Raw genomic sequence first — 27,057 nt, 5'->3', positions numbered from 1 at the left:
AAGTCTTTTCAGTCGTAGATATTCTAAGAACATGGTCCGGAGTAGCACAATCTTTGAGAGTAAGAGATAAAGTAAGGCTGGAGTGGAAACCACTTGAAGGCAATAAAGTAAAGCTGAATTTTGATGGGTGCTCATATGGAAATCCAGGCATCTCAGGAATAGGAGGAGTATTAAGAAACTCTGATAGGAGGATATTGGGTATGTTGATTGGCAACGGAAACTCGCTGAAGGTTGAACTATTGGCATTACTATAGGGGTTAAAGCTAGCCAAACAACTTGGATGCTGACATGTTGAAGTGGAAGGGGACTTAAAAGTAGTAATTTCATGGGCAACAAATTGCATCCACACCCATGGACGTTTAAACATGTGATTAGGGAAGTGGATAAGATTGCAAAGGAGGTTGAGGCTGAATTTAAATGGGTCCGAAGAAGTGCAAATGGGCTAGCTGATGGATTAGCAAAGCAAGGGGCATTGAGACAGCAATTATTTTGGGCTACACTGTAATGAGGGGTGAATAGAGTGATTAAAAGGGATCAGCAGACCCATCATCAAGTTGTATAAACTGCTTACAATCTGAATTTTAATAAAATACATATTTACTGATAAAAAAAAAGAAATACAAGGAAAGTGACAAGAAGTCACCCGAGAGAAGGAGAAGGGAAAAGCAAAACCTGTCCTAACCACCTTCACAACAAAAAGAGCACCCAAACAATAACCAAGCACTACACAAAAAAGTCTCCAATTAATAAACCCAAGAAAACTTCCAAGCCCAAACATACAAAAAACAACCAACTAAACCAAATTCCCTGATTGACCAGGCAGGGGACTCTCCTACATGACCTACTATATTTCTGCTATGTGGAAGAGTTTTGTTTTGTCTTGTTTTTTTTGTTTTTTGTTGGGGGGGGGGGGGCGCTAAGTGGCAAAGGTTTTTGGTCTCAATTTTTTCTTGTTAATAGATAATAGGGAGAGGATATGCGGGTCCAATTTTGTCTCCAAACAAATTTGCCGCATGGAAGATTCCTTGGTTGTTCAGCCTTTGCTAAAAGAACAAACCATTGGATCTCCTCCCTTTATAAAATCTTAGGTTGTCTTGGTAGGTGGGGGAGGAGATACTGTACATTCAAGTTAAAGTTGATGAAACATTGCTGCAAGGAAACATGGCTTTTACCTTTTGCTGCTTAGGTTTTCATTTATTGGGCCATTGTTTGCATTTAGGTGGTTCTTTCTCTAGGGAGAGCACCTTGTTGAATGCTTCAAATTTCATTAACTAAACAACATCAAAATTCTAGTATGTGATTGCCTATGTTCTAATCCTACAAGGATTATACAATGCTTGTGGGAGATAAGTGGAAATTAACTTTATATGCTATAGGCTGTTTTGTTCTGGTCAGTGTCTTATCTTTTAATAATATAGAAATTTGAATTTTCTTTCCATAGAATAGTTTGAGCTTTTTGGATATAGTTGGGATACATTATTGATCTGGGACTTTATGAGAAGGATAATCCAGATGATTTTCACACCTTAACCTTTATTCGTGGTTCTGAAATGTGAAGGGCAGTGTCTGGTCTTCTCTTCCACCGATTAATATTTCATCCTCAGAACAGCCCAAGCCCATCTTACTAGCAGTGGCATCCATGGATTCTGCATCATTTTTCCGTGACAAGAGTCTTGGTGCTGATTCTCCTTTATCTGTAAGACAAAGTCTACTAAAAATAGAAATTCATCATTGTTGGATTCAGTTATTTTGCTATGAATATTTTCTAATTTTAATGTGATCAACATGCAATATCTTGAACAAATGTCCAGGGGATGATTTCATTGGTAGCAGCAGTTGATGCTCTTTCTCATATCGATGGTATAGACAAGATTAAGAAGCAGGTATAAAAAGCTTAAATTACTTTTCCTGAAAGCTAGTTTGTGACATGCTTAGCTTATTCTGTAGTCTATTTTTGTACTTGGTAAATATTCTGTTGATATGGATATTTTGTTCATGTGGTTATTGTTATGGATATATTTTTTTCCCTGGAGCTCCACCCCTAGACCCTCAACCCTCAACTAAGCCCCATGAGGCAAGCCCAAAAAAGTCCAAACAAAGGTCTTAAAATTCTTAATCCATACATAAAAAATTGGTTTTGTTGAAATAATGTAGTTATTTGTGTTAGGGCCTGTTTGGATAGTTAAAGCGTTTTTTGTTTCTGTTATTTTTGTTATTGTACTCACTTACAACAGGGGCACAAGGGTCTTTTCCCTTCTTTTTTCTGCCGCCCTATATAATATAATAAAAGCTGGCGCCGCCAACACTGTTCTATTGCTCCAAACTTTTTCGTCTTCCTTTCTTCCTTCTCCTTTCTCTCTTCTTTCATTCTCTTCTCTACTTCCTCATATTTCAATCGGATTTATTGTCAAGATGGTATCAGAGCAAGGCTGTTGAATTTGGGCGACCAAGTTTTTTCTCTTCAAGTTGCTGAATCTGGGCGGAACAGAGGACTGAATCTGGGCTGATCAAATCAGATCTGCAACTGGTACAACCCTAAAGTTTTCTTTCTTCTTTTATTTATTTCCTTGGTCGTGTACCAAGTGGAGAGCAAATGAATCCAAACCACTGAATGTCGACAGACTTTTGTGAGGGTTATATCTTTTATTTGTTGGATCGTGTGATCCAGTACCTATGAAAAGGTGATTGTAGGTCGTAGATGACCTGTTTTCTCTGCTTGTTAGTCTGATTTCATGTGTGTTAGGATCTCTCTTATTGATTAATGCTGTGGTGGAACTTACACGTTATTGATTAATGTTGTGGTGAAAATCAGTCTCGTCATAGTTCTTCTTTGGAAGTTGGTGCTGTTTGTTTTTGTGCTCAGATTAAGTCCAGAACAGAATTGTTGTGTGTGGAGCTTTTGTCGATATAAGGAGGGATCCTAAGTTGAGAGTTTAGATAAAAAAACTTGTGCTTACCATGTAGTCTGAGAATTCTGTTACTTCAGAGATTCCAGGGAGCTACAATGGAGTGAGTGGGGGAATGGATATGAGTTTCCCCGTGGCTGTTATTCCCTTTGATGGTCTGAACTACCTTGAGTGGTCTAGGGGAATAAAACTCTACATCACTGGTAGGGGGAAAATAGGATACATCAATGGGAGAGTGAAGGAACCAAAGTACGAAAGTGCTGAATATGGTAGGTGGAACCAAGAGAATAGTATGGTGATGTCATGGCTCTTGGTTTCCATGCTACCACAGGTAAGGAAGACTTTTATGTGGGCTGAAATTGCTTGTGAGATATGGGAATAAGCAAAGTCCACCTATTCAGAGCAGAAACACTATGCCAAGATATATCAACTGCAAGCTGAATCCTCTACTTGCAAGCAGGGGGAGAGGAGTCTCTCGATGTACTATTCTGATTTGACATCGATATGGAAAGAACTTGATCACTACCAGAATGTGAATTGGAAGTGTGATGAAGATGCAAAGGCGTATAAGTCACTTGTATCTCAACAATGGGTCTTCGCCTTCCTCTTAGGGCTGAATCCTTCATATGAGTCCATCAGGGTGCAGATCTTGGGTAGTAAAGACTTGCCATCAGTTCAGGAGGTGTATGCCTTAGTGCAGTCAGAAGAGAGTAGAAGAAGTGTGATGAATTGTGTAGAGGGGGAGTCAGTTGCCCTAGCTGTCCGGGGAAATTCAAATACAAATGTCGGAGGTGCTTTTAAGAAAGGTGACTCTCAGAAGAGAACATATGATAAGAGTAAACTTTGGTGCACTCACTGCCAGAAGGCACGACACACGAGAGATACATGTTGGGATCTCCATGGAAAACCTAAATGGGCACAGGATTTGGGTAAGAAGTCAACACCTGATCAGGGCAAGAAACCAAGCCAGCAAAATCAGAAAAAGTATAACTTAGCTAATATGGCGTCGATAGAGACTAGTCCATTGGTAACTCAGGAGAGGCATCCCAGTTCTGACCCTAAGGAAGAAATTATCAACTCCATTCGTGACCATTTGGAATTGTATGGTAGGACTCTCCGCCAGATGGATTCTGGTCCTACTCCCCCTACCTCTTTCGCGTCTACATCAGGTAACACTGCCACTGCCTTCCATGTGTCCTCTCATACCACTGATTCTCCTTGGGTTATTGACTCCGGAGCCTCAAATCACATGACCGGTAAGTCAAATTTATTTAAGACATATAACATTCTCTCTGGGAGAGATAAGGTGAGACTAGCTGATGGTTCTTTCTCTACCATAGCTGGCCAAGGTACCATACCTCTCCCAATCGGCCTTACCCTTTCTAATGTACTGCATGTTCCAAAATTACCTATAAATTTGCTGTCCATTAGTAGTATAACTCACTCATTGAACTGTTCAATCACTTTTTTTTTCATCTTCATGTGTGTTTCAGGATTTGGCCTCGGGGAAGACGATTGGTATAGGAAGCATGGTGGATGGTCTCTACGTGTTGGAGAATAAAGCTGGTCTTGTGGCTACAGTGTCCATGAGTTTGTCAAGTGAGAGTCAAGCCTATTTATGGCATAGTTGTCTAGGTCATCTTTCTTTCGAGTCATTCAAAGTTATGTTCCCAAAGTTGTTTGAGTCCTTGTCAGTGAGTCAATTACAGTGTCAGACATGTCAATTGAGTAAACATTATAGAAGTTCTTTACCTTTGAGAAATAAATGATCTGAATTTCCACTTCATATTGTTTATTCTAATGTTTGGGGCCCTGTTACTCTACCCACTAAGGCTGGATATAAGTACTTCATTACCTTGATTGATGATTACTCTAGATACACTTGGGTTTACCTTATGTGATCTTGAGATGAAGTGCCAAAAATTATGAAAGACTTTCAACGCATGGTGTTCACTTAGTTCCAAATTGAAATCCATATCTTCTAGTTGGACAATGTGAAGGAATACTTCCATAGTGATCTCACGAAGTTTTTTGCTTCGAGTGGGTCCCTTCAGCGAATCTCTTGTGCCAGGACATCCCAACAAAATGGTGTTGCTAAACGAAAGAACCGTCACCTTCTCGAAGTAGCTCGTGGCTTATTAATTCATATGAATGTGCCAAAACGTTTTTGGATGGGTGCAGTTTTGTGTGCTACATACATCATCAACCGTATGCTATCTTGGTTACTAGAGTATAAGGCCACATCAGCTTTTGTTTCCTACAACTCCGTTGTCCACCATTCCGATGCATGTTTTTGGGTGTCGTTGCTTTATCCATAACTTGTCCCCTACTTGAGGTAAGCTTGATCCTCGGGCTATTCCTTGTGTTTTCCTTGGTTACCTGTTATCCGAAAAGAGGTATCGCTTCTATGATCCTACCTCTCGCAAGTACCATGTCTCCATTGATGTATCATTCTTTGAGAATCGACCTTTCTTCTCGGTTTCTCCTCAGGGGGAGAGTAAGGTTGAAGAGAAACATGCGGCTCAAACTCAACTACCTCCTTTACCCAATCCTCCTCCATTCCGGGTTTTTCATCGTCGCCATAAAAGCCAACAGAGTTCAAGAGCCGTGGAACCTAACACTATGCAACCAGCATCATCGGATTCACTAGAGGCAGATCCGTCTCATCAGCTAGGTACTTTTGCTCCTATTGATATGCCTGTTCCTCTCAATGTTGATTCACCTGTCATCAATGATCTTGATATTCCTATTGCTAAGAGAAAGGGTGTTAGATCTTGTACCACTAATCATCCTATCTCTAATTTTGTGTCCTATGATCACGTTTAACCTTCATTCCGTGCATTCTTCTCTTCTGTGGACAGTGTCCCCATTCCTAAGAATGTGGCAGAAGCTTTATCTAAACCTGAATGGACAGATGCAATGCAGGAAGAAATTGATACATTACACAAAAATGATACTTGGGAGTTGGTGGGCCTTCCTGAAGGGAAGGAACCAGTGGGTTGCAAGTGGGTGTTCACAATGAAACACAAGGCTGATGGAACTATTGAAAGGCACAAGGCTAGACTGGTAGCAAGAGGTTTTACACAGGTATATGGAGTGGACTATTCCGAGACTTTTGCTCCAGTAGCCAAGATGAACTCTATCAGGGTCCTTTCATTGGCAGCAAATCTTGACTGGGAACTTCACCATTTAGACATCAAAAATGCTTTCTTGAATGGTGACTTGGAAGAGGAAGTGTACATGACCCAACCTCCAAGTTTCTGTGCCAAAGGCAGTGAACAAAATGTGTGCAGGTTAAACAAATCCTTTTATGGGTTGAAATAATCACCTCGGGCTTGGTTTAGTAAGTTCCATTTAACAGTTCAACAGATGGGGTTCAAACAATGCTAGTCAGATCACACTCTATTTGTGAAAAGAGGTGAAGGGAAAATTGCAGCTCTTATTGTGTATGTGGATGACATAGTGATCACAGGAGATTGGGAGGCTGAAATACGGAGACTAAAAAAATTCTTAGCCACTCAATTTGAGGTGAAAGATCTAGGCCCTTTACGTTATTTCCTTGGAATTGAAGTTGTCCGCTCTCACAAGGGCATCTTTATTTCCCAACGGAAATATGTACTAGATCTACTAGAAGATACAAGCAAGTTGGGGGTAAACCAATTGACTCACCAATTGAATCTAATCATTAGCTGGGAGACAGTCAGGGAGAGTTTTTGAAAGATGTGAAGAAGTTCTAGAGACTCGTAGGGAGACTCTTGTTTTGTCTATGACCAGGCCTGATATTACTTATGCAGTGGGTGTCCTTAGTCAGTTCATGTACAAGCCTAGGACAACTCACTTTGGAGCTGCAGAGAGGATCCTTAGATACCTCAAGAAGTTTCCCAGAGCTGGTTTGTTGTTCAAGAAACATGGTCACTTAAAGGTGGAAGTATATACTGATGCTGATTGGGCAGGAGCAGTCGATGACCGAAAGTCTACCAGTGGGTATTGTGCCTTTGTAGGAGGAAACCTGGTCACATGGAGAAGTAAAAAACAAAGTGTGGTGGCTAGATCTAGTGCTGAAGCAGAATATAGAGCAATGTCTCATGGGGTTGCTGAAATCATGTGAATAAGAAATCTATTAGGTGAACTGGATTTTGCAGTGAGCAATCCTATGTCACTCTACTGTGACAATAAAGCTGCCATCAATATTGCTGCTATTCCAGTTATGCATGATAGGACGGAACACATTAAAGTGGACAAGCATTTTATTAGAGAGAAACTTGTAAATGGAGAAGTGTGTACTCCATATGTCAGGTTAGAAGAACAACTTGCCGATATCTTCACCAAAGGTCTTCATCATGTGCGACACAGTGATTTGTGTGACAAGTTGGGCATGATTGACATCTATGCTCCAACTTGAGGGGGAGTGTTGAAATAATTTAGTTATTTGTGTTAGGGCCTGTTTGGCTAGTTAAAGCATTTTTTGTTTCTGTTATTGTACTCACTTACAGCAGGGGCACAAGGGTCTTTTCCCTTCTTATTTCTGCTGGCCTATATAATATAATAAAAGCTGGCTCCACCAGCACTGTTCTATTGCTCCAAACTTTTTCTTCCTTTCTTCCTTCTCCTTTCTCTCTTCTTTCCTTCTCTTCTCTACTTCCTCATATTTCAATCGGATTTATTGTCAAGAGGTTTTATAATTTTGAACCTAGTTCCTTATCTTTTAAGTATGTCTTGTATTAAGAAGAATGGATGCACAACATTAACAAAAATGGGGTTCAACTCCATTCTGGTTCACTCATAGAATTAGGAATGCAAGATGTTTGACATCACATTAGCTACTTGAAGTAATGCAATTGGGAAAGAAAAAGAGATTAATGCTCTGTTTGGGAGGAGTGCAAATACAAATGTGTTTCAGTTCAGATACAAATGTGCATGGTTCATACACATAGGCTTTGTTAGTGTGATGCATAAGATGATGTGGTGCATGGTGGTGTAAGATGACATTATGCTTGCTTCTTTGTTGCTAAAAATGTAAGGATATATGTCCTGGTTCTGGATCTAGTATTTTATGATTGTGGCATAGCTTGTAGTTTTTTTATTTTTTTTTTATCTTGCATTAATTTGGTTGTTCTGCTACTGACACTGATTTCTTTTTTACAGCTTGTTTTTCTGGTTTTCACTGGAGAAGCCTGGGGTTACCTTGGTAGCCGGAGATTTCTAGCTGAATTAGACATGCAAACAGATGCAGTTAATGGACTTAACAGCACATTAATCGAGATGGTAAGCTTCTTTTATTGGTGAAGTTGCCCTTTTGATAAGGTTATATGTATATTTGAAGATTTACATCTTAGCAATGTCGGACTTGGATTACGCTGGGCAGTTGGACATTCCAAACCAGGATCCAGTGACATTTCTAGTTTTTTTAAGCCTTTGGTTTTCTAACTTAAGAAGAATCAGATGTCCTGTCTTTGATCCAACAAATCATTGAAAACCATCTGTTTTTTAGCCATTCAGATGGTTTTCAACAACCTGCCCTGTTCATTGCTGTATCTTAGCTACAAACAGTGCTTTTAAGAACCTATAACCCTCAATAGAAGCAATAGCACATTCCCGGTGTGCCATATTACTGGTTGTGCTTTTTATTGTTAATACATAGCTTGAGATAATATGTATATTTTATTTACAAAAATATAGTTTACAAGACTTAATCCTCAGTCTTTTGTATGAAAACAATATAGCTAACCATCTAACCACAACTTTTGTACATGCACACATGTATGTTTGTATGTATATGTATATGTATATGCATGCAAGAAGCTAAATCTTCTTTTCGTACTTCAAACACACACCTTTTCCATTAAGTGGACTTGCTAAATGGTTTTAGTGCTATACTATTGAGCAATCTGAAGAGTACAAACATTAACAAGCCCTTGGATTGACAAAAAAAGAACAGTTTGGATGAATTCAAGTATCCAGTTGAAGACATTGATGAAAATTAGATGCAGGGCATGGTCCAAATTCAGCAGCACATGCCAAACTAAATGCATAATTAGGAGTATTTATTATCCATCCAATGTGAGGATGATGCTTGGAGTGAGAGAACATAGACATAACATTTTTTTTTGATCAATTAAACATAACATTTTACTGATACCTTTTCTTATGGGTGCTGTAGGTGATATGTGCATGTAACCAAACCATTTAAGTCTACCTTCTCTCATTTTATCACCTATTGGAGCTACTCCTAGCTTACTTTAAATGAATGTCAAAGTGTTCAGCATAGACACCCCAAATACCCCACTAAAGATTGTCATCTAGATGATGACTTGAAAACTATTAGTAGTAGGTTTTGGTTGCTGGCTAGTTTAAAGCTACTCCTAGCTACAGTGATTTACATTTTTTGATTTACTATTAATGAAATGCCTTATCCATGCAAAGGGAGTTGAATATTTACTTTTCACCTTATCCTGCATTCTTTAGAGGCAAGATGGTGAGGCTAGATGCATTTCACTAATATCACGCATTGCGTGGCTTTTGCACAGTGCCATGTCATATGGCATCACCTAGAAGTAAAATGTTATATCACGTGTCTAAACTCCTAGTGCCTTGACACTTGGGTCATAACTTTGTTTGACTATCAAAGAGTATAAAAAATGCACTAAATTACTTGTCCATTACGTTGATTCTGTCATATACCAACTTATGTAGAAATTGTTCTATTCCATAATGAAAATTATGTTATATACTGACAACAGCATGCTGGATAACATTGATTAGGTCTTGGAAATTGGATCTGTGGGCAAAGGTTTCAGTCAAGGAGTCAAATCCTTTTTCACTCATGCAACAGGGGTGAGAAACTGGTTTTTTCTTAGAAAGCCATGTCCTTTCTCTATACAATAGCTTCATTCCTGCTGCAACATTGTCATTATTGTTGAAATCAGTTCTGGATATTATAGTCTTACTTTTTTGATTCATTATTGTGTACTGATGAGTAATTTTTTAAACATTATAACTTTTTTCTTCATTGACAAGCACATCTTTTTTCTCCTGTGAGACATTTAAGCTTGGTGTGACCTTGCTAGTAGAATTAGAGCAGGATGGGCAAAATCAGGGTACATTTAGGACTGCAGAACAAAAGATAACCCAATATGACCTGTTTTGGTACCTTAGATAATTCATTACATGGGGGAGATTGAGGAGGATATCACCCATAGAATTAGAGCAGGCTGGGCAAAATAGAGGGGTGCATCCAGATTCTTGTGTGATAGGTGAATATCACTTACATTAAAAGGAAAAATCTATATAACAGTTGTAAGACTGGCTATGCTGTACAGAGATGAGTGGAAATACTAGGAAGGATAGGCTTAGGAATGAAGTCAGTTGAAGGAACTTAGGAGTAGCTCCAATAGGTGATAAAATGAGAGAAAGTAGACTTGGATGGTTTGGTTACATGCATGGAAGACCATCAACAACATCCATAAGTAGGGGTGCTCACAATTCATTAACTGAACCATGAGATATTTTTTGAAACTGAACCGGTACCACTGGTTTTTGAAAAACCATGAACTGAAACTGAACCAAAACTAATTGGTTAACAGGTTGATTGGTTTGTTTTTGACCAGTTCGGTTCTTTGGTTTCTTGGTTTTTTATATTTTCAATATATATTATAAAAATATATAAATATACAATATAAATACTATAAATACATATAATATATAATTATTGAATATATTATAGATAGATAATTAAAAATATAATATATTTATATTTTTATATATAATACATATAAGTTTATATAATATACAAATATATATACTGTTAGTGGAATTTTTTTTAGTATAATTTCTCACATAACATGATTCACCCAATTAGACTAATAACTGTGTTTTTTTCTTGTTATTTGGGTAAGCCCCATTCAGGAAATCACGTAGATATTCCCTTAATTACATCTCTACTAGGGGCAGAGAAAACCTTTTGATTCTGATTCAGAAGTACCAATGAATAGAGACTAAACTAAGTATCATTTTTTTACAAAATTTTCCTTTGAAAATTCTGGTATATATTCCCTCTTTGTTTGAGAGAAAACCAGCAAATAAATAAATAAACTTTTTATACATAACAAGTAAATAGGTATCATAAAAAGTCATATTTCATCAATAAGGCTACAAATGGCCTTTAAATTGTGGTTATGCACATTTATCATGGTGTGAGGAACCATAATTAACCAAGTTTCATGAACAAGGTTGTAGATGGTTTTTCCCCTCACACATAGGTTAATAGGTTGTGGGGAACCATAATCAACCAAGTTTCATGAACAAGGCTGTAGATGGTTGTCTCCCTCACATATGATTAAAATGAGACAAGGAGAAGAAAAAAAAAAAAAAGAAAATAATAACAACAAAGAAGGAAAGTGTGTGAAAGGAGTATAGGGAAAGACACAAGTCTAATAGAGGAAGTTTGTAGGAGCATTATAATGAAGAGGTGGAGGAGGAATACTGCAATCCCTACCTTCTTCTTTCTCTTCTTCTTCCTTTTCTTTCCACACCACAATCTTCTCTTCTTTCTCCTTTGGTTTGTCTCTTGTTGCTGTAAATTCTATCAACTGAATAGAATTAGCCAATAAAAAGGCATTAGCCCCTTCTCCTTGTAGGAGAGGGGTTTATATAGAGGAGGGAGGTGGTTAAGTAACTCCTCACTCCTCTCTTCTTAGAATGCCAAGTGTCACCCCACTTAAAATGGGTTGAGGGAAAAAAAACTCTTCCTTCCTAAGGTGACAAGTGTCCCCCCCACTTAAAGTGGGTTAAGGAGGGAGAAGAAAACTCTCTCCCCTAGGATGACATGTGTCCCCCCCCACTTAAAGTGGTTAGAGGGGGGAAAATAACTCTCTTGTTAGAATAGGACAAGTGGCATCCCCTTATAAATAAGTGGGATACCTCACAAGAAATTAATTAATATGGATTTATTCTTTTAGGGCCTGCTGTTCCATTAAATGGGCTCTACTGTAGGCCCATTAAATGCTTATTACATTACAAACAAGCCCAATTAACTTGGGGCCTGTTGTTCACTAAACTAGACTGTAGGCCCCTTTCTTTATTAAAATGTTTCAGCCCACCAATAGGACTGACTGGGCTTATAAGAAAGCCCTTTTTCTTCTTTATTATTATTTTTTTAAGCTGTGTCTGGGATTATCTTAATAACCTGCTCCCAGTCCTGCAAACTTAAGGACTTAACATATACTGGTCAGTTCAGTTAACCGGATTTTTCAGTTGGGTTTCCTAGGTTCGGTTCGGTTTTTCAGTTTTTCGGTTTTTGTTGAGAACCCCTATAAGAAGTGATTTGTTGCTAGTTGAAGGGGCTATAATGGCTAGGGGTAGGCCATAAGGGAGACATGGGTTGAAGTAGTAAGAAATGATTTAAGCGCTCATAATTAACAGTGGAGGTGGAATTAAACAGAATGGAATGACGAAACAGGACTCATGAAGCTGACCCCATATAATTGGAATAAGGCTTGGATGATTGATGCAGGAGCTGAAGAGTCAAAATTGGAATTTTATGAAACATAAATTATAATTGAATACTATTCATTTACTCACATTTAAATTATGTGGAGTCCAAAATATATTAAAAATAAGTGAAATAATTATTATGTAATAGAAAAGTGTAAATTACATAAATGAAGTTATCTATATTTAACTTATTTATCAAAAAAAGTTATCTATATTTAAATCAAGTATAGGAGGATATTACTTTGATGAAATTATACAATAAAAAAGACTTCATTTATTTATTTATTTGTTAATAGTATGCATGCTTGTTAGTTGCGAGGCTGGCACTCCAGGCCTTTGAAGATCATGCAGCAGACCTTAGGCTTAGGTAAGGAAAACATCTCACTTCACACCTCAGCATCTAAAAACACTGAGCTACATTGAGGATAATTAATAAGTGTGATGAAACAAGAAAATGAGCATTATGTCATTCCTCTCCCAGTTTTTAGGTTTCAATTGTGGTTGTGTTTAGAATAATAGAACTTTATAAATTTTTTGACATGATTGAAGGTGAATGGTTTTATAATATCTAAACAATACTTTGTATCCATAATAAGTGTTGATATAACTGTCTATTTTGTCTAATATTCAAGTGGTTCTCATTGTAGAGTTCACCTGCAGTAAACGAAGCACTGAGTGCTTTTAGGCGTGCTGGAGATTCACTTGGATCAGAGAGCATTAAGATCACAACAGCAAATAGTTCAAATCCTGGGATACCTCCATCGTCATTGATGGCATTCCTGAGAAAGGTTAGAACGGTGCACTTAAAATTCTATACCTTTCCCTTTGAAAATCTATATTTTCATCCAGTAGCATAATGAAAGACTTCAAATTATCTATACTGCTCATAAAAAAAAAAATGCTGCCATGCTGGTTTGTTACTTTATTGAGATATCACATTCAATTTCGATAAGCTTTGATGATTCTGAGGAATGGGTGCTATCTAATAAGGGACCAAAATGTTAGGGGGTGCTTTAATCATGGGGCATATGCCCATTCATGTGAGTGAAAACCTTCTCAAAGTACCATATTTGCCTTGACTGCCCAGGGGAAATGATCCTCTAGGTAAATTCATGCATTTCTTCGTAAATCATTTACAGAAGTATATGCTCACATTTTATTCAGTTGAGTAGATTATCACCTCTTGTCTCTGTTACCAAGCTGACAGAAGCCTCTTTCAGAATGACATGATTGCTCCTTTTTGGAGTTTTATTTACTGAAACAGGACTTAAAGAAAAACTGTTGTTTTAAAAATCAGAATGGACAGCAAAATGAAATTTGGGACAGCCCTGTGCTAAACTCATAAAATGGCCTAAAAAAGTAGGGAGAGAAATGAAGGCAAACATTTGAAATTTGAATTGCTATTTATAATTTCAAATAGGTATTATTCATGTTGCATTTAGCAGTTGGATTCTCTGGTTATAACAGATCTTGGTCCTGATGTATTTTGGTCCAACATATCTTTCTCTTCAGCTCAGTTTGGTTTGATTTTTCAAGCTTAGTGAAAAGCTTCTATTAATTATTCTTTTAAACATGCTATTTGTTTGTCATGGATTTCCTTTTGAAGGGGACATTGTCATGTCAAATGTTGCACTGATCCATTCCTTTTGGCTTGTAACTGAGGTTCTGTTTTTAACACAGACAAGAATATGAAGTTTACTTTGCATGGAAATAGGTTGGTGCATGCAAGGCCTCAAAACGCAATAGGAGAGTTGTCCCTTGTTTTATTTGGGATTATTAAAGTATGACTCACTAGACAAAGAACTTACAGAACCATAGTCCATAGGAGAGCATGAATCATGACATAAAGGCATTTCTCCAAGAGTTTTAAATACAAGTGGTCTTTTGTACTTTATTAAAGAAATTTCTGCTGTGTCTGAGTAATGAATCAATTTTAACTAAATTGTTTTTTTATCAGTATTTTAACTAAATTGTTTCATCACATGTATAGTAAAAAGATATAATAAGCAGTCCATGTTATAAGGGCAACTTGCCATATTTTTCTATACACTGTAATACCCTACTGTACCAAATGAATGGATGAGCCATATACATGTTGTTAAATATAAGATAAAAAAGAAAATTGAAAAATCATTTAACTCATCTGCTTTTCTACTTTTCATATGAATGCCTTCATGTTGCTTTTAATTCCAGAAGGGCAGAAACTAAATTACATCAATAATACCCTGAAATAGGAGAACAATGATTTTGTTTGCCATACTGAGTTCGCTAACATTGTAACAATAGGAGGAATTGTCTCAATTGGATTTGGGGGATATTTAGATTGCATTTGTGACAGATGCTTTAATTAAATCAGTGAAATCAATGCAGTGAAGTGCTAACTAGTTGTTTTGGCCTCTCTAGTTGGTGGTACCTAGGTGCCAACCAGTTGACGAAAAAAGATATGTTCTAATTGTAAGATATTGAAGCAGTCTCGTAGATAAGTCAACATAGACTACAACTATTCATAAAAAGGATGACATTGAACATTTAGTTTATTGACTTTGTTTTGCAAACAAGGAAAAGTTAGGCTGGATAGGCTGGGATAAGGAATCACAGCATTTTATTTTCTAAAGTGACCTTAACTTGTCAATGTGCCCTTTTTTGTGTTAACTCCTTGGTCCTTATCAACACACCACTGATTGGGGGAAAACTTAAAAGAACCTCCACTGCCTTCTTTTATTTTATGCCTTTTCTATTTTATATGCCATCATCTAATCATGTTCCATCACAGACATTTAAAGCAACAGCATGAATATAACAAAATGCAAACATACTCAAATAGTTTGTTTGTGAAGGGGTATTTCGGTCTTTGTACCTGTTGAGAGTGCTGATGTGTACTATTATGTTAGTTCGAGTGCCTCTTACTTAAATAAGGGCACTTATGTCTTTTCCAATTACATTAATAATATAATAACAGGTCTGGCCGAAACAAGGGTTGACTTTTTTCCTATTTTCGAACCAGACCTTTTCTCTTCTCCTTCCTCTTTCTTCCTTCTTCTTTCCTCTCTTCCTTCTTGCTGTTTACTTTACTTTTCAGCTAACAAACAAAACAGACTTCTAGGGCAGGCCGAACTTCAACATAGTTTAAGATATCAACTGACTAGTTAGTGATGCAGTCGGTTGGTCAACTAGTCGATCTTTGATCCCATTGAATCCGATTATGACTGAATCGGTTCTTGCTAGAATATGTAAGTTGGGTTTGCTCACTAATTTGAAGGGGCAGGTTTCCATAGAGTATGTTGTTAGACCTTGAACCAAATAAATTATGAATACAAAGTTTAATGTTTCTCTCTCCACAGAATGCTTCCACTTCTGGGGTTGTCTTGGAAGACTTTGATACTGCCTTTGTCAACAAGTTCTACCACAGCCACCTCGATGATATATGTATGTCTATTTTTTCCCCATTAAGCATATGTTAAATTCGTTTTTACATGTTACACTTGCAGTTTTCTCCTAAATAGTTATTTTTCTTGTTCAACACATTTTATTTAAATGCAGCAAATGTCAACTCCTCGGCAATAATATCTGTGGCATCTCTTGTTGCCCGTACTCTCTACATTCTTTCAAGTGATAAAGAACCAAGTATCTCAGATTTGAGTTCTATCAATGCTAACTCCTCTTTGGTTGAGGAGCTGCTAGGATGCCTTTTGACCTGTGAACCAGGGTTGTCTTGTGGCCTTGTGAAAGACTATATTTCACCTATTAGTACCTGCCCAAACCACTATGTTGGTGTTCTCGTTGGTGAGCCTTCCTCCACACCATATCTGGAGTATGTGGGTGATGTATCCAGGTTCCTATGGAATTTCCTGGCTGAGAGAACCTCCACTCCACGTGAGAACACTGGCTTTTCTTGCTCACGAGATTGCAGCAAAACAGGTGAAGTATGCATCAAAGCGGAACGAGATGGAAAGGGTTCTTGTGTCATCTCTACAACTAGGTAATTTTACTGTTTAAAGAAATCTAAATACCCTGTCAGCTAATAAATAGCATACAAGTGTATGTCCCACTTATTATTAAAAGTTGTATCAGCAAAATAACTAGAACCAAAGTATCAGTCTCCTGCTAGTCTGCATGCATAATATATACTGAAAACCAAAATTCCAAGTTTTCTGGAGAAGTTATACTGATATCTAGTGCATTATTGCATTGGAATGCATCAAAATGTTAATTTAACTCTTGGCATCTATACTTGCAAATTTTTCCTTCTTGCCATAGGCAGACTGCTCTCAGCTACATCCAGTGAGTACCATGAATTCTTGTAGTGCTTTGGCTTTGGTTGGACAGCATCATCATTCTCATGATGTCTCAGGGACAAAGGGCCATTATCCATTGTTGGTCCTGGCTATTAGTAGTTTTGGAACAGGTTGACTGGTCATGGACCTATCCCTTGACATTTTTTTTTGCACAAAGTGACCACTCAGATTTGAACCCAATGCTCTTAGCATTGCACCAATGTGATTGTGTCTTGGGGAAAGTGAGAATATTTTGAAATTTAATTGCATCCATGTGTTGGCTTGGTAAATTTATCTACCAAGTTTGTATTATCATCATAACATCACGTTGGTCGTTTCAGGTACATTCCAGCATATTCAACCCGGCTAAAATTTGAATCTGGACTTTGGAATGTGCTGCCACCAAATTCCTCCGATGTTATGGGGATAGTGGATCCTGTATGGACAGAAAGCTTTTGGAATGTAATTGGCCTGCGTGTATACAAAGTGCAGACTGCAGCTTATGATCGTTGGGTGCTTTTTGGAGGGATGGCTGTCACAATTTTGGCTTATCTTGCTATCTTAGTTACCCAAGCCATCATAACAAAGGTCCAGAAGCGGGACTGAGGGAAAACATTTCTTGGGAAAAATATAGGAACCCACAAACTTATTTACAGTTCGGGAGGAGAAAAGAATTGGTATCAGCAGCTTTACTGTCTATAAATCAAAATGTGCGATATTGACTGCACGAATTCAGAGCACAACTATTTTTTATTGGAGTTGTGCCTTTGGCATTTCAAGGTTTTGGATATCTGATTGTTAGCTGAAATAGATATTTTATTACAATTGTCAGATAGGTCTAGAAGATAATCTTTGATTACTGTTGAGAAAAAAAAATGCCAAGACATCTCCCATACGTCTCTGTATTAAGAGATGACCTCCAGGCAAAAGTTATTTCCCCTAAATTCTAGTCCATGGCAAGTTATCCTGAACTGGTTTGGCAAGTAGAATGATAATCACAGGAGCTGGTAAACTGATTTGGAGGCTGGACTGCTGTCTTCAAGAGGCGGACTTGGCTCTTCTGCAAATTCTTTCGTTTTTTATCATCTGGTTAAGTCTGTTTTACTTGCAGTTCATGAAGATTGACCTAGAGCTGCTTTTGGTGCATGGCATCCAGGCCTGGATATGTTTAGTTTAAGTTGGCTTTACAAATTTGTAGATTGACCCAGAAAAGCTACCTTTTTCTCCACATCTAGGCCTGGATTTGTCAAATTCTGGTTTTTCTTCGGTCGACACCGTTGAAATAATAACCAGCCCCCACCTCCCCTTCGATAGGTCATGATGGTCGGCTTGTTTACGGTAACGAGTTCACAAGTCCATTGGTGTTCATTCTAGGAGGCAGGAGAGATGCGTCTTTGGACTGAACGGTTCAGATTTGAGACCTGGTGAAGATAACTGATACGGTATCGAATCAGGAGCAGAACGCTGCTGTTCAATTTCAAAAGTTTGGTATATTTTGACTGCCTTTTAATACTTTTAGGTCTCAATTCGCTCCTTTTCGGTAAGCTATTTATCCATGTAAATGCAGTTATCTGGTTAAGTATTTCCTGCAAAACATTTACCCAGGTAAGTGCATTTATCCATGTTTTTTTATTTCTCATGTAAATAAGGCAATGACTATTTATTCCATAAAAATCCATATTAAAAGAGGCATTTTATCCCATTCAAGTGTTGGTAACTTTCCCCCTAGGTGGGAAAATTATTTATCCACCTAGAAGAAGGGTATCACTTAACCTCAGGAAAATAAACTATCATTCTGAAAAAAGAACATGAGATTCTTGGTCATTGGGAACCAAAATTCCATTGACCAATTTTCCTCCCTCTCAAAATCCAAAAAAAGAACACTCTCAGGTTCATTTTTCTTTAGATTTCAGAAGAACAACTTGGGCAGGCCCAACCGACCGGACCAGATTATATACTGTGGCTGTTTGAAAGCTTTCTGAATATGATACGTTCCATGGATGTGATGTGGGGTAAAAGAGTAATCCTCAATACTCTTTTGGCTCAGTTTGGGAGGAGTATAAATACAAATGTGTAGGGTGCAAAAACCTTGTATTTTGTATTGTTTTTTATGTATTTGCACTGTAAATATGGGGTAACGTTCCATGCAAGATGCAACATCCAAAATTTTCCCGATTTTAGGCATTATTGGACATATGCATTATATCGTACTCACATCTTCCCACTTTTACCAAAAAAAAAAGCGCTCCTTTCCGCCGTTCAAACTAGTTGCAGCCCATTTACTGGGTGTTTGGTATCACAGTGTTTCATTTCATAAGTGGGTCTCTATTTACAAGTGTTTCATTTCATTTTTTTTCAAGTACAAAAAAAAATCTAAATGCAGGGTGTTTAAAGTGATTTGGCTTATCCTTATTATTATAGTAAATTTATAACGACAAAAACAAGTCAGACTTTTAAAATTTGAACGTGCCATGTCACCAAAAAGAAGTCAGTTTTTTCAAAAAAGTCATGTCGGGGTTCTGACCAGTTCAGGGGGTGGAGCTTTAAACCGCCCCCTGAACCGGTTTTGAAAAAAATATATAAAAAAAATAAAAAAAAAAACACCATCGATATTGCCCAATATGCCCCTATCGGGCATTTTGATATTTAGAACCTTATTTTCATGTCAGCTTAGTGATTCAAGATCACCAAGACAATTCAAGAATCATCAATTTAACAATTAAAAAAACCCCTCCTTTCTTGAATCCCAGAACTAATCATTGCAAAATCATTTTTTTCTTTTGAAAAATAGACTACTAAAGTATGATTTTCTTACCAATTTTGTTTATTTGCTGATGTGGCATGAATGGCATGCCAGTAAAAAAAATGGAACTCTTGAAATGCTCCTGTGCCAAACACCTACTAAATTTAAATAAAGGGCACTAGGACCCTCTAGTGCACGTGGCAAGTTATGCTAAATGTGTGCATATTTGGCTAACTCAAATAAAGAACTGCATGCTTTTCTCAAAAAATAATAATAAAATAAAGAACTGCGTGCAAGGTGCCAATGGGCTTATTGGTAAGGTTTCTTAGTACTCTTACGGGATGTAGGTTTGTAGTGGAGACTTGAGGGCAAATCCCGCCTGCACCTATGTTTGGGTAGGGGTTATGGGTTGGCTGGTTGGTAAGGTCTATTAGTATTCTTACTGGTTGTAGGTTTATAGTGGAGACTTGGGAGTGAATCCCTCTTGCACCTGTGTTGGTGGAGTGGGGTTTATGAGTAAGGACTTTCCTGGAAAATAGTTTATACCTTATGAGATAGATTAGAGATAGGTACCCTGAACTTCAGAGGTAGTGATGTAAAGGGGGCAGAACTGTATAACCATTATGTCAGTTTAATTTAGCACTAAGGAAGAAAATAAAGGTTGATGCATAGATCTCTGTGTTGCTTCAATGCATAGTTTATCTAAATCTGAGAAGGAAAAAGGAAAAATGGAAAAGGAATAGCAATTTTGGGATTTTAAAATATTTCATACAATATAAACGACAAATTGTTGGACTTAGGCAGTGTTTGGAATTAATGCTGTTTTTAAGAGGTATTTTCTTAGAAAACGACTGCATAGAAATGCTGTTTTCTGCAAAAAAAAAAAAAAACATTTTTCAGGTTTTTTTATTTGGTACCGTTGCTATTACTGCCATATAGGTGTTTTTCTATGATATGTCAGCATATTGTTGCTAGCAACAATAAAAAAAAATGGAGATCAAATCAGCCCCCCACAAGATTGCCCCCCCCCCCCTCCACCCACAGCACATCTCTCTCGTGTTTTAAGAATATCTCTACATAGTAATACTAGAAATGATGATGTCATCATTGGGAGATGTTCACAATACACCGGGGAATGTGGTGTGGGGGGCAATCTTGTGGGGGGTTGATTTGAACTAAAAAAATGAGAAGATGGTAAAAAGGGTGTTTTCTAAGATTATGCCTTTTTTGATTTTCAAGACATGGTCCAGAAAATGTTTTTTGAGAAACAACTAGACATTTAAACAAACATCTGGCGTTTTCCAAAAAAAAAAAAAAAACAGATTTCAGACGTGAAACTGCTATGACACCATTTTTTGGAAAAACGGTATTTATGCTAAATACCTACTTAGTGGGTGTTTGGCATTGAAGCATTTCACAAGCATTCTGTTTTTGCTGATGTGTTGTTCATGCCACATCAGTAATTAAACAGAATCGATAATAAAATCACATTTGATAATCTATTTAAAAAAATATTTTTGCAATGATTAGCTCTAGGATTTGGAAAAGAAGGGGTTTCTTGAATCGCCTTAAAATCTTGAATATAATATGACATGCCACATTAAAATTTGAAAAAGCAGACTTCTTTTTCTAAGATATCATACAGTTATCAATAAGTCAAATCACTTTAAACACCCAATAGCTTGCATCTTTACCGATGAAACCAAAAACTAAACGCTTGTGAAACGATCTGGTGCCAAACACCCACGTCTATGATTCTAATTTATTGGTAAGTTATTTTTTTGGTATCATAGTCGAACCCATCCCAATTTAATAATACAATTTGCTTTGGCCTTTCGGTATGGGAGAAACTGCGGGCACCATGAGTCCTGAATCCCGCTATAAATATCATTAATACACACATCTTGCCCCTGCTATTGTGTAAAGACTTTTCTCGTTCTTCCGTCGGTTCTGAAGTCTCAGTTTTTTCTTTTCTTTTCATTGATTGCTTAATCATGGCAGAGGGGAGAAGCGCAGAATCGGAGAATCTTCTACAACGCCATGTGGAGAAGCATTCTACGGCAGGAGAGATCGTGAGAGATGCAATCATCGGCATATCCGATGCTCACCGTACCCTTCGCGCTGGCCGCCGGTCTCTCTGGTGCCAATGTCTCATCCTCCGTCATCCTCACCGCCGGCCTCGCTGAAGTCGCCGCCGGCGCCATTTCCATGGGACTCGGCGGGTATTTTTCTTCCTCTTTTCTCCGATGAATATGCTAATAAACAAAGGCGAAAGCTGTAGGACCCATGAAATACTTAAACACATGCCCGAATTCGTCTGCTACTAAGATTTTTCATGGGTCCCAAAGGCGAAGTTTCGAAGAGTTGCATAAACTTTTTTTGTCAGTGAAAGCTAATTACTTCATTCAGATAAAAGCTTTATATCATACATTCCTTCCAAAAAAAGAGTAGGTCGTAAGCAGCAGCAGCAGCTCTTCGGAGATGGCTGCTAGCATTCCACCGCCCTAGCTCCATATTCAAATGACGGAGCAAAAAAGGAATGCTAGATAGCAATCAATTCCAAAGATGCACAACAACTGTGCAACGCGCTGGAGACGAAGTGGAATTCACACTTCACAGGAAATAAAAAGTCAAGTCATCGGAAACTGTGGATTCCTTCCACTTCCACTGTTCCACATCTTCTATTCATGCAATCATGCATGATGTCATTATCATGTTTCTGGACTTGGGCCCAGCCAAGGCAAGCCCCAAATAAATATGTATATGATACTTTTATATTTTAGGCCGGAAATTCTGGTCCGGCCCATGATCAAATTGATCAATATTAAAAAAAAAAAAGTTGTAATCTTGAAATTGATGTTTATATCCATCACCATTCAGTCATTCACAAATCACAACCAAATATAATGCAAAATCAAACCAAATTTACATTTTTGCCTTTTGCACTCTTACCAAAATTCAAAAAAAGAAAAAGAAAAATTGAGACATAGTGGACCGGCACATGCGTGAGACATTAAGGGTTGGAATTCCATTGTCTTTTACTTTGGAAATGTAATATTTTAATGAAGGGCTCGTGGATGACACATGGCTCTTGTCGACTGGAGAGGAAAAGGCAAAGCTAGCCCATGTTTGGTCACTCGTTCTTTCTTCTCAACCAGTGTAGAGTGTAAGTGGTAGTGGAACCCTTGACTCCAGCCAGCAGCCAATTGACACATGGCTAGTATTTACAATTTGGCGTCACCTTCTAAGTTAAAAGGACCCAGTTAAGGGTTCCAGCGGTAAGCACAGAAATGAAGTGAAATTTGCCCAAATCAGAACCCAATTTATAATATTTACTTGTCTGGCTTCACGTCCAGACCAACATGTGAATATTGAAAGTTGTGACGGGACTGCATACACTGTCCAACAAATATAAGGTGGGAAGTGGGAACTCATCTTCCTCTTCTCTCTTGCACGTGCCACTCAACCAGTATAATTTAGCATGATATGAAGTTACTCCAGTTAAAGTAGGATTCAGCCAGGCCTAGGAGGGAGGCCCGGTGATTCAAGATGCCGGGCCTCGGCTGGACCTATGGCCCTTTATCTCTTTCAAAGTTTCTAGCTTAGGCCCAATTTGGCCTGGCCCATGATCATCTCCATTTCCAGATTAGAGTAGAACCCAAATTATTTTGAAGTAATTCAACAAAATTGACCTTATGCTTTTGAGTTGATCTGTGTAACTTTTAAAAGCTAAGGCTCAATTTGTTTGTGGTTCTGTTTTCGTTTGCACTCGTGTAAATCTATGGGAGTGCAAATAGATTAAGTGTAAATTCTGGTTTACTTTGGCCTCAGATTTGACTGTCTTTTTTGCTTCTGCAAAGTAAGATGGGAAGAAAAATGATGTAGTTCCCATCTTATATGAAAGATAATAGAGGTAGGGTGAGAGTTATTTATCTGGCAGTGGGATAGGAACCAAGAAGATGATGTGGTTCTCACTTTATATGAGAAAGAATTTAGGTAATGGGTAGGTGGTAAAAATTTTGCATCAATTTCTGAGACGCAGAATTTGTACTGCTAAAAAATTCTGCATCAATTTCAGATAGGACTGCAAATAATAAATACAAACAAATAGATGCAAAACTGAACGAGGTGCAAAGTTTGTATTCGGTTCAGATTTGCACCGCAAACAGAGCCTAGTAATTTTTTCAATTGTTCCTCCAGGGAGAGCAACATTGATCAGTAAACATACCTAATATTTGTGACTTCAATTCCAACCCATGCATTGAGTGGTGAGTGGCTTCCCATGTGGAAATCATTAAAGCATTCTTAGAAACTCATTTTTGTTGGTAAATGATGGGCTTTCTCTGTGTTCTTTTTTTATGTTTGAGATGTATATAGGATTTATTTTGGCTCACATAATGTATTTCTCTTGGACAGTTGCTTCTTGATCTAATGTGTTCTCTTTCTAATCATCTTTACTTAGGCTCAGTTTGGAAGGAGTACAAATACAAATTTGTACAGTGCAAATATATACAAAATAAAACAAAATACAAGGTTTTGAACTCTACATATTTGTATTTGTACTCCTTCCACACTGAGCCTTACGAACATAGTAAGATTTCCAAAATCCTGATTATGTAGCTTACTCATTCTACTATATTTTTCATTACCTTTGCATTGCCACCAATCAGATGATTACTATCTTCTCCCATTAGGATGTATGCCAGTTCGGGTCATTGATCATAACCAAAATAGTATATATTATCTTTATCTTACTTTCTTTCAATTACATTTTTACTTATGTTTGATTTAATTCTATGCCAATGCCTCTCCTTTGCATCAAGTATGCCACCTTTGGTAATTCAAGAAAGAAAGTGGATATTAGTTTGGTAAATGAACCTCTTGGAATTCTATGATAAAAGTCAAATATGCAAAATATGGAACTTTTTTACTTTGCATTCCTATAGTTTTTTTTGGGTATTTTTCTTACAGGTTCCTTGCTGCCAAAACTGAAGCTGATCACTATGCCAGAGAACTACAGAGAGAAAAAGATGAGATCATCACTGTCCCTGATAGAGGTCCTTACGACTTTGTTTTTTTCCATCCACATAAGCCCAAACTATTTGAACTTTTGATCAAGTGGTCTCATTGTCTAGCTAGATATGATAAAAAAGCATTTGACCTTTTGTATCATCTTTATTATTTCCTACTAAATTTAAAAGTTATATGGCATATGACTGTCTATTTATTTTCCACACAGAAGCCACAGAGGTTGCAGACATACTAGCAAATTATGGACTTGAGCCAGATGAATATGCACCAGTGGTGAATGCCCTTCGGAAGAAGCCCCAAGCATGGCTTGATTTCATGATGAAGTAAGTTGGCTTTGTTTATATACAAAACACATTTCAGAATATGTTTGGATCTAGGACCAACATTTGGCATAAGTAGAATAAGAGAAAAAATTTTCCATATAACTCAGTTTAAAGAATGAAAATACAATAAATAATTCTGTCATACATATGTGGTATGGTAAAAAAAGATCAGTTAAAAACGAACGTGTTTAATCTGTGATCTTTTAAAAAAATAAGGAATAATTTTTTTTTCATTCTTTACGTGTAAATGTATGATTAATCTATTATAAATATGTTTCATATATATATATATATATTTAATCATATTTATATTATTAGATATTACAAAATAAAGCACTCCCATATTATTCATGGATTATATGCTTTCCAATGAAAGATTCCTATGATTTTCTGTATATTTGAATGGTTCAGCATCTAACCTATTTTTGGAAAATATGAAGATTCACTATATTTTTAATTAATTTTTTAGGTCATAAGTGCAATTAGGGGCTGTTTTGAACCATGAGCTTCTGTATTGTACACTTGTACATGTATGGAGGGTTAGGACCCAACAATGACCAGGTTTCATTCCAAAACACTAGTAACAGGAAAAAGCTGATTAGAATATCCAATATATTATTTCTAATTCAAAAAACTGGACTTAATGGAACTCTTAAGGAGACTATTATTTGCAATACAGAAATAATTCAGGGATCATGTATGGTTATAATTTATCTTGTTGACTTTTATCCATATGGTCTATAGCATTGAGAGGACTCCACCTCATCACTTTTCTGTGATGATTTATTTGGTGTTTCTGTGATTTATGGGAATGTGAGTACTTTTGTGGATGATATATTTTTTTTCATTCTTTGTGCTATCATATTTTACTGAATCCTTTATTTGTTTGATAAATAGTAATTGATACTAATCAGTTTGAACAATCCAAGTTATCCAACCTTGGTGGAAAATTTAAATGAAATACAGCTACATATTTGTAATTTTTTGAACCCTGATTTAGGAAGGGTTCCTTGCATAAGGAGCCACTTATTTATTGTCAGATTGGAATCTCAGGCACCATTTCTTAAAACTTCAAAGAATGCTTCTGATGTCCCAGGAACAAGAAAACAACTATCTTGTGCTCCTTGGAACACCAGAAGTGTTCTAAAGGACTGTAACTAACCCTGTTCCTAATTGGCTAGTAAAAGAGCATACCTCATGCAAGGAACCCCTTACTGAAGCACAACCCCTTTTGGGAAATTAGCATTGCTAGTCTTAAATTAAATTCTTGATTAAGAAGGCATATGCTATGGTTAGTTTCAAAAATCAAACTAAACAAAATCCATTAATGCAGGTTTGAGCTTGGATTGGAGAAGCCAGAGCCAAGAAGAGCATGGGAGAGTGCACTCACGATTGCCATTGCCTATGCATTGGGTGGCCTGGTCCCCCTCATCCCTTACATGTTCATTCGAGTTGCACAGAAGGCAGTCGTGATGTCTGTGGTCGTTACAATAATTGCACTGATTATCTTTGGTTATGGGAAGGGCTATTTCACAGGCAATAAGCCCTTCCGAAGTGCTTTGGAGACAGCTGTGATTGGAGCCATTGCCTCTGCTGCTGCTTTTGGCATGGCTAAGGTTGTGCAAGCATGAAAAACTAAGTCTCTATCACCCTCTCTCTGCCTGAATGTTTGGATCCTATTACTAGTCTGATTGTTTGGTTATTCAATGTAGTTTCATAACAACCAATAAGTGAATGAAATGAAGTGTCTTGATCCAATGCCCAGTCCTAATGTCTACTTTTACAGTAATGGATCCCTGCATAAACATCACCGTTCACAAAAGGGTTCTGTTGTATTAGGCTATGAAGACAGTTCAACCAGCCTTTATCCATTAACCTTGTAACTTATTTTTGGGCTCTGTAAAGGATTAAATCCAAGTCTGAAATTGAAAAACTGTAGTTGTGATCATCCAGTTGTGCGGAATTTCTTCTAACTCTTAGTCTTTGCACTGAGTGTACATTATGGTAACATTGTTCTTCATGATGTACATACCTCTTTTGGAATTCGGATTGCATGGTGAAATACAGGTGTGGAGCTCACATGTTTATTACGACTGGCTTAACCTTATCCAGCCTCGACTCACTGTGAAAATTGAACGGCTTACTAAGTGGAGGCCTGCAATCTGTCACAATTATGAGGATTGAACAAGTTCCAATTGGAGCCGCACACAGAGCTAATTCAGTTGGTTGATCTAAACTACCCCGATAGATGGGCTATGCTAAAGTTGGTTACTTTCTTTTTCCCTACT

General features: G+C 37.4%; 1 protein-coding gene and 1 pseudogene across 3 annotated transcripts in view; both read left to right on the top strand.

Moving 5' to 3' along the window:
• Nucleotides 1-17,616, top strand: part of LOC148863996 (Zn-dependent exopeptidases superfamily protein) — a 35,068-nt gene extending 17,452 nt beyond the window's left edge. Inside the window, exons 6-13 of one of the 2 annotated variants that reach the window (XM_088976766.1) lie at nt 1,564-1,696; nt 1,812-1,883; nt 8,052-8,171; nt 9,669-9,740; nt 13,046-13,186; nt 15,740-15,824; nt 15,939-16,377; nt 17,014-17,616. In XM_088976766.1, coding sequence (XP_088832892.1) covers nt 1,564-1,696; nt 1,812-1,883; nt 8,052-8,171; nt 9,669-9,740; nt 13,046-13,186; nt 15,740-15,824; nt 15,939-16,377; nt 17,014-17,278 — 1,327 coding nt within the window. In that variant the 3' untranslated portion in view covers nt 17,279-17,616. Of the gene's footprint in view, nt 1-1,558; nt 1,697-1,811; nt 1,884-8,051; nt 8,172-9,668; nt 9,741-13,045; nt 13,187-15,739; nt 15,825-15,938; nt 16,378-17,013 lie in introns of both variants that reach the window. The other variant, XM_088976767.1, reaches the window with a different exon arrangement.
• Nucleotides 17,617-21,348: 3,732 nt separating this feature from the next.
• Nucleotides 21,349-26,717, top strand: LOC148863995 (vacuolar iron transporter 1-like; annotated as a pseudogene). The gene is made up of 4 exons (XR_016109333.1): nt 21,349-21,637; nt 24,387-24,472; nt 24,655-24,769; nt 26,103-26,717. The product of XR_016109333.1 is annotated as a vacuolar iron transporter 1-like (transcript).
• The last annotated feature ends 340 nt before the right edge of the window (nt 26,718-27,057 follow it).

This window comes from Nelumbo lutea, chromosome 3 (genome assembly GCF_056320005.1).
Source record: "Nelumbo lutea isolate HS-2025 chromosome 3, American lotus-T2T, whole genome shotgun sequence".
In the NCBI taxonomy this organism is placed as follows: Eukaryota; Viridiplantae; Streptophyta; class Magnoliopsida; order Proteales; family Nelumbonaceae; genus Nelumbo; species Nelumbo lutea.
The sequence above is the reverse complement of the archived record's forward strand: the minus strand, read 5'-3'. Positions and strand labels throughout refer to the sequence as shown.